This window comes from Solanum pennellii, chromosome 7 (assembly GCF_001406875.1).
Source record: "Solanum pennellii chromosome 7, SPENNV200".
NCBI lineage: Eukaryota > Viridiplantae > Streptophyta > Magnoliopsida > Solanales > Solanaceae > Solanum > Solanum pennellii.
In genome coordinates, this window is record NC_028643.1 from 53,149,962 (window position 1) to 53,161,692 (window position 11,731).

The following is an 11,731-nucleotide window of genomic DNA, read 5'->3' on the forward strand; positions in this document are numbered from 1 at the left end:
CTAGACCATTTTATATCCAAGGAAGTTGTCGTGGAAAGTCGCAGAGATGTCGTGCTCCCTCTACCGGGCATTCGGGGAATTCGCCCTTACGCACCATTTCGAGTCTTGTGACAGTTTGGAAGAAAACAAACCGTGCCCAGAGAAGCGTACTATGGCGCTTATGTGTATGACATTGGAGATGACAGAGTGCATGACGCTTCGGAAATGTTCAGAGAATGGAAAAACGCCAAGCGCATGGATAAAGACACTATCGCCCCTGACCGTTTCAATGCTGGATATGATGAGAGTTACAAAAAATGGCTGAAGAAGGACATACAAAATATCTCCTTTCAGACTCCGCGTAGCTTTCGAAGTGTAACGGACCGAGAAGCCAAAGCAATGGCCGAACTGCAAGAGATAAAGGAAGAGGCCAAGGAGGTCTACGCTAAGTTTGTTGAGAATCAGGACGCTCTTGAGAGGGCAACTCGAGAGGTCGAAAGACTGAGGCAGGGGTATGATGATTTTGACAACTGGATCCAGCAGAAAATCGAGAGAATGCGATACGAGAGTCTGGAAGACAAAGGACGTCTGGGTGAAGGTTTCCTACTGATGCTGAGGTATATGTTTCAGCAACACAAAATTCAGAAAGACGACGACGGAGCAGGATCATCCGGAGCAGCATAGTGGACTTCACCCCTGCGTGGGTTTTTACTTGTATTTACACTGCTTTAGCCCCTGCGTGGGCCTGATTTTGTTGCACTTTTGAATGGACCCTGCGTGGGTTTGTCTTTATGTCTGTTTCCCCTTTTCGAACATATTTATTCATTAGTAAATGTTATTTTGGGAGGAAATGTTTATTTGGTTTAAATTCACACGTACATCATTCGAATGCGCTAGGCCTACCCTTGGCACAAAAGGGTCCCCATGTATGTTTTAGGACGCGATATATATGTGTGTTTAAATGCTTATGTGTTATGTTGCTATGAATGAGGATATCGTAAACCCACTCCTAGCGAGAAAATTCCAAAGAATATACGGAAGCCACTATTACAAATGTCCGAAAAAAATTCCCAAGTCTCAAGTTTCCCACTCAAAAGGCTATCTCCTATACTACAAGTCCTAAATACTGCTCTATCGTCTCAAGAAAGGCAAATCACCGCTATGGACATGGGCAAAAATATCCCGACGAAGCTCACTGAAGAGGAGTTGCAAAGAAAGATCGAACGAGTCACTCGAGAAATTCAAAAGGTTAGGGAGGAAGGACTCAAAGTTGACATGACCACGACAATCTACAAAGCTGCATCCGTGACATTAGATGAGGATCTGGCATCGCAGATAAAAAGAAAGAAAGAGGTTGAGATGGAAACCGAAAGCTTGAGGAAAAGGTTGAACATGCTTCGTTTGAAGGTGCACGAAGGAAAGGCGAGAGAGGCAAAGATAGATGTTGAGACTGCCGTACTGTTGGCCAAAAATGCGTCACTTGATACGGAAGTGACGACTCGTAGCAACTTAAAGGGCAGAAAACACCTCGCCTGTGAACAGGGAGCAGACAACAAGGGATCCGACAACAAATTGATTGAGGAGGACGATGAGGAGGAAATCGTCTACAAGCCTCCATTTCCGATTGTCTGAAAAGAAAGGAGTGGCGCAACCACAGGACGAGAAATCACCAAAATGTTACCGTCATCTTCAAATTCAATGCTGTCTTTCAATTTCCTTGTAATCGCAATGAAAGAATGAATGAAAATATTTCATCCTAAACTCGAACTACGTTGGGCCTGAATTCTCCTTGCGATATACGTAGGCAGCCTTTTCCCGGCCGGGCCCTATATCCAAAAATTCTCATTCTCCTTCATGTTACGAAGATATGAAGATAAGATCAACGGGCATCGAAAAGCAACTGCAAGAAGACCATAGCTCAACGTGATTCAGCCTTCCCGAGATAGCGTTAAACAAGCAAATTCCTGTTTGTTTAAAAACGTATTTCCGTCCTCATTCGTGGGTTAAAGATATGCTCAAACAAAGCGACTTGTGTGTTTATCTGCTTTCTGTGTGATATTATGTATTTTGTACTCCGAATATGCGCTAACAAATTTTCCTTTGAGTTGTTTCACTTCTCAGGTACTTTTAACTGGTCTGTGTCGATCAAAACTGGCAGATCATCCTTACTTCACCAGATCGAAAGGTCCTACAGATTCCTTCCCCGGACCAAACTCAGACAGAGAAAATACAGCTATGGGAGACAATAACGATGAAGTTAGTCTCACAGACGTTGTGGTGGCTCAGCCCACCGTGGCAGAACAAAATGAAGTAATCGCGCAACTGATGCAACAGATAGCCGAGATGCAGCGGAGGCAGGACACGCCTCCACTCGGATTTGGACCTAATTTTATTGACACAAGACCTCCGATGTACTTCCCCTCGTCAAACCTGGATCCAACTCAGAACCAGCCGTCAACACCTGTGCATAATCCGTCCGGGATAGATTTAACGACCCAAAACCCCCAGTATGCTTCCGTATCTTATCAAACACCATATCCGCTTCCAAATAACCCTACTCAAATGCCACCACACCTCCAGAATACTCAAACAGCTCCACCGCCTCAGAATCAAAATCAAAATCCAACCGCCTTCGACCCCCAAAAACCGCATCCCCACTTAAACCAAAAAACCAATCCTCAAACCTACCCACAAAACTACCAAACTACTCAAAACGTCCCGAGTCCTTCTATAGCTCCACCCTTCCCAAATAGAACCACTTTCAAAGTTCCCATTCCTGCCGAGCACGAGGTGCACGGTCCCGAGTTGGATCACTACGAGGAGCAGGAGAGAGAGTGGAAGGCGAGGGAAGAAGCAAAGATCGACATAAAGGAGGAGATTAAAAGGGAAATGAAAGAGTTGCAGTGCGTCCCGGACGTCGCCGGATTGAGTTATGCAGAATTGTGTATCCACCCAGACTTGAACCTTCCCGAAGGGTTCAAAATCCCGAAGTTTGATACCTTCGGAGGGGTAGGCAACCCCATGGCGCATTTGAGAGCGTACTGCGACCAGCTCGTGGGAGTTGGCAAAGATGAGGCTTTATTGATGAGGCTTTTCAGCCGGAGTCTGTGCGGGGAGGCCCTGGAATGGTTTACGTCACACGAAACCAGGCAGTGGCCTAGTTGGAGCGCGCTAGCTAAAGACTTCATTGATCGATTCGCGTACAATGTTGAGATAGTCCCTGATCGATATTCTTTAGAGAAAATGAAGCACAAGTCGACGGAAAGTTATCGGGAATTTGCCTATAGATGGAGAAAAGAAGCAGCGAGGGTGAGGCCTCCAATAACTGAAAAGGAGATTGTAGAAGTGTTTGTGCGGGTGCAAGAGCCCGAATGCTATGACAAAATCAATTTGTTAATCGGAGCCAAATTCGCCGAGATAGTCAAAGTTTGTGAGACTATCGAAGACGGTCTGAAGTCGGGGAAGATAGCCCGAGTATCCGCATCGCCTGGATCTTCCGGATTGATGAGGAAGAAGAGAGAGGAGGTTGCCTCTATTTAATATGGGGGAAGAAAACTCCCCAGAAACTCATCGCGTCCTCAAGATCGCTCCAAGCCTCAGCCAAAGTCTCACCAAACCTATCGCCCACAATCCAATCATTTCAGCAACTACAATGCTGCCCCCACTTATCCAGATGCCCAAATTTTGTTGTATCAAAATCCACCCCCAAATCTCCAAAATTTTCCCTCCATGTATCTAAATTACCCCCAATCTTATCAAATCCCACCCCCTTATCAGAATAGCGCTCCCAACTGTGCCACTGTACAGTCGAGCTATCGAGCACCTTCCCCCACATATCAAGTCCAAGGTCCAGCATATCAAAGCCCCCTCCCGAATTACCAAGCTCCAGTGCCAAATTACCAGACAAACTCCTACCCTAGAAACCAAGCTCCTCGCCCAAATGCTCGCAATTATCAACAGGTTCCTCCCCCTCAGCAAAGCGGGTATGATCCTTCTCATCCCTGGTTTGAGAAAAGGCCCTCGAGAAACTTTACCGTGCTGGCTGAAAGTCGGACCAAGATATTCGAAAGATTATCCGCAGCCGGATACATCCACCATGTGGGGCCCAATCCCGTGGATGTCAACTCTAAGTTCTACAAACCGGAGCAGAGATGTGCTTATCATTCCAACAGTGTTGTACATGACATAGAAGACTGTATCAATCTTAAGCACAAGATCCAGGATCTGATCGACCAGGAAGTGGTCTCCCTCCAGCCTGCGGCGCCGAACGTCAATACAAATCCGTTGCCGAATCATGGGGGTGGAAACATTAATATGATAGAAACAGACGAAGATGAGTGTGAAACCAAGAGGATTACTCCTGTTGCACAGGAAGACTTGGAAAAGGTTGTCGCCTCTTTAAGCGTCAAGGAAAAAGGAGAGTTCGTTATTCTGACACCTACGAAGGCTGTTGCCTTGGTGCCCTCAAAAACTCTCGCCAAACCCATGTTTGTCATAGAAACGGCCGTGGCCCAAGGCATGACTAGGTCCGGAAGATGCTACACTCCTGATGAGCTTGCTCTCGGAGGACAAAAGAAAGACTATGCACAGAGACCAATAAGCGAAGCAGAAGCCGAGGAGTTCTGGAGGAGGATGCAACCTAAAGATTACTCCATTGTTAAACACTTGGAGAAGAATCCGGCTCAGATCTCCGTGTGGGCCCTACTGATGAGCTCCCGGTCCCACAGACAGGCTTTGATGAAAGCTCTGGATGACACGTACGTGCCCTCAGGTACAAGAAGTGATAACGTAGCTGCCATGATTAATCAAGTCATTCGGGGGCACCGCATCAGCTTCTGTGACGATGAGTTACCAGCCGAAGTGAGATCTCACAACAAAGCTCTGCACGTCACTGTGATATGCCGCGGAAAGGTCGTCAATCGTGTTTTGGTAGATGATGGATCTGGTTTGAACATATGCCCCTTGTCAACATTGAAACAACTGAGGTTTGACCTTGGAAAATTGGAGCAAAACCAGGTTAATGTAAGAGCGTTTGATGGTGTGCAAAGAGACACATTGGGGCGGTGAACTTGACCCTCCAAATGGGCCCCGCGGAGTTCAACGCGAAGTTCCAAGTGTTGGATATCGGCACCAGCTATAACCTTATTTTGGGAAGGCCGTTCATTCACATGGCTGGAGCCGTCCCCTCCACTCTCCATCAAATGATGAAGCTGGTATGGAAAAATGAGGAGCTAGTTGTTCACGGTGAAAGAAGCCACTCAGGCAAGCAGGTGCCGGTCTTTGATGAGACGCCACAAGGTTCGGATTTTTACACGATAGAGTTGGTAAATACCACCGATGAGGATTTCGCCCCGCAGACCCCCATGCCGGCCGTGTACAGAATGATCGCCACGGTAATGCTGCAGAATGGGTTCGAGCCAGGTTTTGGATTGGGAAGAAATTCCCAAGGGATTATCGAACCTGTTTCGGTCCTTGCTAAAGGATCAAAATATGGTTTGGAGTACACCCCCACAGATGAAGACATGAAGATGAAGAAGAAAAAGGATCAAGAGTTGGCTAAACCGATCCCGCATCTGTATCAATCCTTTCCAATCTGGGAGTATGCCGAGCCTGAAGATTGTGGGGAATGAATCTGTGACCTTTTCAAGGAGATCAATTCTATCATCGAGGAGGAGGTCGAGCCAGCTGGTATTCGTAATGCTAAACCAGGGGAGATGCTGCAGAATTGGACTTCCACGCCAATCCTGATGTCCCGAACTCTTTGGTAGAAAGGAGTTATTTTATGCATACTAAAATCGGTGGTTGTCCGGAAGAGGCCCGAGACCCACCATTTCTGCATTTTTCTTAATTGTTCAAATTTTGAATTTTCGTTGTGATGTTTAAAAAGGCAACATAGCCCTGTGCCGTGGCTAAAGTTTGCATTTTTGTTTTAAATGAAAAGCATCCTTATTTTGCTTTTAAACTTTATTTATTTAGTTACTTGTTATACTTTACTTTCCTAATTTTGTCTGTTTATGATTTCAGTAACATAAGTTACAGACCTGCCAATGTCATGTCATGTCATGAGCTAAATGAACAAAATGAGACAAATGACGACAAAGTTGATGACTATGAATAAGAAAGTGGAGAACCAGATAATGTTGCAGAAGAATTCCGATAGTTCGAGAATCAGCATAAACCGAATCTAGAGGAGACGGAAATAGTGAATTTGGGAGATTCGGAATGTGTCAAAGAGGTTAAGATCAACACCTACCTGAATGGAACTCAGAAGGAGAGCCTGGTTCATTTGCTTGCCGAATATAGTGATGTGTTTGTTTGGGAACTCGGTGACATACAGGGGTTGAGTACTGATGTCGTATCTCATAAGCTACCTATCAACCCAGGGTTCGAACCGGTGAAACAAAAGACTCGAAAATTCAAGCCTGAACTCAGTTTGAAGATTAAGGAAGAAATCACCAAGCAAATAGAGTCTCGATTGGCGGAAGTAACGCAATATCCAACCTGGTTGGCCAATGTCGTTCCGGTCGCCAAGAAGGATGGAAAAATTAGGATTTGTGTTGATTATAGAGATCTCAACAAGGCTAGTCCGAAGGATAATTTTCCGTTACCGAATATCCATATTTTGATTGAAAATTGTGCCAAACATGAGATGCAGTCATTTGTGGACTGTTACGCAGGTTATCACCAAATTTTGATGGATGAAGAAGACGCGGAAAAAATGGCTTTCATCACATCGTGGGGTGTATATCACTACAGGGTGATACCGTTCGGCCTCAAAAACGCCGGTGCCACTTACATGAGAGCCATAATGACTATTTTCCATGACATGATTCATAAGGAAATTGAAGTGTACGTGGACGACGTCATAATCAAATCCCGCGAGAGTTCAGATCATTTGACACACCTGAGAAAATTCTTTGAACGTTTGCGTCGGTACAACTTGAAGTTAAATCCCGCCAAATGCGCTTTTGGAGTCCCAGCTGGGAAGTTGTTGGGGTTTATAGTCAGCAGAAGAGGTATTGAGCTTGACCCCTCCAAGATTAAAGCAATTCAAGAGTTACCTCCACCGAAAACGAGAAAAGAGGTGATGAGTTTCTTAGGGAGGTTAAACTATATTAGCCGGTTTATAGCACAATCAACAGTGGTGTGTGAACCTATTTTCAAGTTTTTGAAGAAAGACGCCCCGACTAAGTGGACTGAGGAATGCCAAACTGCTTTCGATGCTATCAAGAGCTATTTGTCTAACCCACCGGTATTGGTTCCTCCGCGAGAAGGGAGTCCTTCGTTGCTGTATTTGTCTATTTCAGATAGTGCCTTCGGATGTGTACTTGGTCAACACGATGAGACAGGAAAGAAAGAAAGGGTTATCTACTACATAAGCAAGAAGTTTACTCCGTATGAATCTCGGTACACCTTGCTGGAGAGAACATGTTGTGCTCTGACGTGGCTTGCCCAGAAATTAAGACACTATTTGTCTTCGTATACTACGTATCTCATTTCCTGAATGGATCCATTGAAGTACATTTTCCAGAAAGCGATGCCGACTGGAAAGTTAGCTAAATGGCAAATGCTGTTGAGTGAGTTTGATATCGTGTATGTGACTCAGAAGGCAATAAAGGCAAAAGCTTTGGCTGATCATCTTGCAGAAAATCCCGTGGATGAAGAATATGGACCACTTAAGACTTATTTTCACGACGAAGAAGTGTCATTTGTGGGTGAAGATATTTCTAAAGCGTATCCAGGTTGGAGATTATTCTTCGACGGAGCGGGGAATCACCAAGGTAAAGGTATTGGAGCAGTCTTAGTATCAGAATCTGGTCAGCACTATCCTATGGCCGCTAAACTACGATTCAATTGCGCAAACAACATGGCTGAATACGAAGCTTGTATTCTTGGTTTGAAAATGGCCATTGACATGAATGTCTACGAGTTATTGGTTATTGGAGATTCAGACGTTTTGATTCATCAGGTTCAAGGTGAATGGGCTGTGAAAAAACCCGAAAATTATACCTTACGTACAGTATGTGCAAAATCTGTGTAAAAGGTTTCACAAGATCGAGTTCAGACATACTCCCAGAATACAGAATGAATTGGCTGATGCTCTTTCCACCATCGCTTCGATGATCTAACATCCAGATACTGATCACATCGACCCGCTGGATATAGAGTTGAAGGAGCACCCCGTCCATTGTTCACACGTTGAATCGGAACCAGACGGTTTGTCTTGGTATTTTGATATAAAGAGGTACTTGGTGTGGGACATATCCAGAAGACGCTACATCTAATCAGAAGAAGTCGATACGTCGTATGGCTCTCAATTTATTTCTAAATGGAGAAGTCCTGTATAGGAGGACTCCTGATTTGGGTCTTTTAAGATGTGTAGACGCTGCTGAAGCTGTGAGGCTTATTGAACAGATACATGCTGGAGTTTGCGGCACCCATATGAACGGGCTTACTTTGGCAAGAAAGGTTCTTCGAGCCGGTTATTTTTGGATGACTATGGAGAATGACTGTTGAAAATTCGTGCAAAAATGCCACAAATGTCAAGTGCACGGCGATTTGATACGGGTGCCACCTCACGAACTTAATGCTATGAGTTCACCTTGGCCATTTGTAGCTTGGGGAATGGATGTCATCGGTCCTATAGAGCCGGCCGCTTCCAATGGGCATAAATTCATTTTGGTCGCCATTGATTATTTCACCAAGTGGGTGGAGGCAGCCTCTTACAAGTCGGTAACCAAGAAAGTGGTGGCCGATTTTGTCCGCAACAATCTGATATGCAGATTTGGAGTTCCAGAATCCATCATTACTGATAACGGTGCAAATCTCAACAGTCATCTGATGAAAGAGATATGTGAACAATTTAAAATTATTCATCGAAAGTCAACTGCTTATCGCCACCAAATGAACGGAGCTGTAAAGGCCGCCAACAAAAATATCAAAAAGATCTTGAGGAAAATGATTGACAAACATCGAGGTTGGCATGATATGTTGCCATATGCTTTACTAGGTTATCGAACGACGATCAGAACATCAACTGGGGCTACTCCATACTTGCTAGTGTATGGAACAGTGGCAGTCATACATATTGAAGTCGAGATACCATCATTAAGGATCATCCAAGAAGCTGAATTGAGTAACGCTGAGTAGGTTAGCAAACAGATTGATCAACTAGCTTTGATTGATGAAAAGAGAATGATTGCCGTTTGCCATGGCCAGTTGTATAGAGAGAGAATGACTCGCGCCTTTCACAAAAGAGTAAGAGCCAGAGATTTTGAAGTTGGTCAGTTGGTTCTTAAGCGTATTTTTCCTCATCAAGAAGAGTACAAAGGAAAGTTCGCACCAAACTGGCATGGTCCTTACATGTTTCGTAAAGTATTATCTGGAGGTGCTTTGGTCTTGTCAGAGATGGATGGCGCTGTATGGCCCAAACCTATCAACTCAGATGCTGTCAAGAGATACTATGTGTGAAGTTTCATTTTGCATTTGATGTTATTCACTTGTAATCATTCTATTTGTTTGTATTTTTTTAATTTGAATTCTTATCCCTCTTGTAATGAACTACGCCTGACCTGAATTCTCGAGAACGAGATACGTAGGCGGCCTATGTCGGCTTCGGTCACCCCATCTATCCCCTTTAATTATTTCTTTGTATCTGAACTATGTTAGACCTGAATTCTCAAGAATGGGATACGTAGGCGTCCTTTGTCGGCCTCGGTCAGTTTCTTTGTAAATTTTGTTTTGTTAGCCTTTAGGGGGAACTACGTTTGACCTTATTCCTGCCTCAGCGGGATACGTAGGCGCCACAAGGGTTCGGTCATACTTACCATAAGTTTTATCCCTTCTTGCAGTGAAACTGGGACATAATTTTTGAGAGGGACTCAAAAATTCTCCAGAAGAAGTTTCTTCCTCAGCAAGTCAAACTAAAGACATTTCGAGATCTGCAACTGGGACAGAATTTTTGAGAAGATCTCAAAAATCCCGCGATCTGTTTAGTTACAGTAGAAAGATAAGCAAGACAGTAAACTGGGACAGAAATTTTGAGGATGGCCTCAAAATTTCGTTAGCGGGTCTTCCCTACAAGTCCGGAGTGCCTCTGAAACTCATCAGCGAGTGTCAGATTCAAAGGATCTCGTTAAGCCTGATATGACATGACTTGGCAGTGACTTTTTCAAGATACTATTTCTTAAAGATTTCTTATTCCTCTTAAAATTTCCCTTTTATGTTTCATTTGTTTTGGCATAAGATATTTTTTCCTATCTATCAAGAGTCGGGAAATCTGGAAATCAACCAGAGATATCAAGACATGGAGCAAACAACTGAAGGAATCGACACAGATCAGTATGTTTTAAAACTGACAATTTTCTTTCGATGCAGGTTTATAGCTTTGCTTTGAAATCGGCCAAATGCTCTCGACGAATGAATATGGAGAGCTCCCAAAGAGGAGAAAACTATCTCCAAAACCAGTAATTTTGCTGGGAGCAGGAGGCAGTTCATATCGTTTGTGTCAGGATGCTTGGGAATGTGATTCATTTATTTCAAGACATTCCCAACGATATGAAATTTACGAAAGGTGTCTATCCAGATTCAAAGGTGAATCAAACAGGAATCTCAACGAAGATCTGACGATTTCCGTAAAGGACGCTATTTGCATTGCGTTATCAAAGCAAGATAATTATTGTCAATCAAGACAATGCATTACCCCAGAAGAAATAGTCATGTTATCATTATTTATTATTATCGATCAAGTCGATATATTATTTGGAGATCGTCTTGCCGTTATTATCAGTGCAGGCGATAGAAAAATCCATGCATAGCGGAAATCATGCATAGCGGAAAATCATGCATCGCGGAAATCATGCATAGAGGAAAATCATGCATCGCGGAAGTCATGCATAGCGGAAAATCATGCATAGCGGAAAATCATGCATCGCGGAAATCATGCATAGCTGAAAATCATTCATCGCGGAAATCATGCATAGCGGAAAATCATGCATTCCGAGTTCGGAATTTATGCATCACGAGAAGACTTCATGCCTCGTCAATTTTATATGTCGCGGGAAGACTTTATACCTCGTTGGAATTTATTAATTACGAGAGGATTGCATGCCGCGTCAAAGTTATATATCGCGAGAAGACTTTATACCTCGCTGGAATTTATGCATCACGAGGAAATTTCATGCCTCGTCAAATTTATACATCGCGAGAAGACTTCATATCTCGCTGGAATCTATGCATCACGAGAAGAATCCACGCCTCGTTGAAAGTCATGCATCCCAAAAAAACCATGCATCGCGGAAAATCATGCATCGCGGGTCAATAATTATGTGCGACGAGAAGATTTCATGCCTCGTCAAAATTTATACATCGCGAGAAGATTTCATACCTCGCTGAAATATAGACATCGCGAGAAGAGTTCATACCTCGCCAAAATTTATGCATCACGAGAAGAATCCATGCCTCGTTGATATTTGCACATCGCGAGAAGATTTCATGCCTCGTTGAAAGTTATGCATTGCGAGAAGATTTAATACCTCGCAGGAATTTACGTATTGCGGGAAGATATTCATGCCGCGCAAGAGGACATACACGGATAAAGAAAAGGAAATTGTGTATCCCAAAGCAATATTTATTCATCGGCCTCAACTGCATTCCTTTATTTTGATAAAAGTAAACATCAAGAAGAGCATCGAAGATGACGACAAAAGAAACATCAATATCGCATCAGCATTTATTTATTTATTTCGACATC

At 43.7% G+C, this 11,731-nt stretch overlaps 1 protein-coding gene across 1 annotated transcript; it reads left to right on the top strand.

Moving 5' to 3' along the window:
- The first annotated feature begins 8,604 nt into the window (after positions 1-8,604).
- LOC107025079 (uncharacterized protein K02A2.6-like) lies at positions 8,605-9,129 on the top strand. Its single transcript, XM_015225945.1, has one exon. It carries the CDS (start codon positions 8,605-8,607, stop codon positions 9,127-9,129), a length of 525 nt encoding a protein of 174 aa, XP_015081431.1.
- Positions 9,130-11,731: the final 2,602 nt, after the last annotated feature.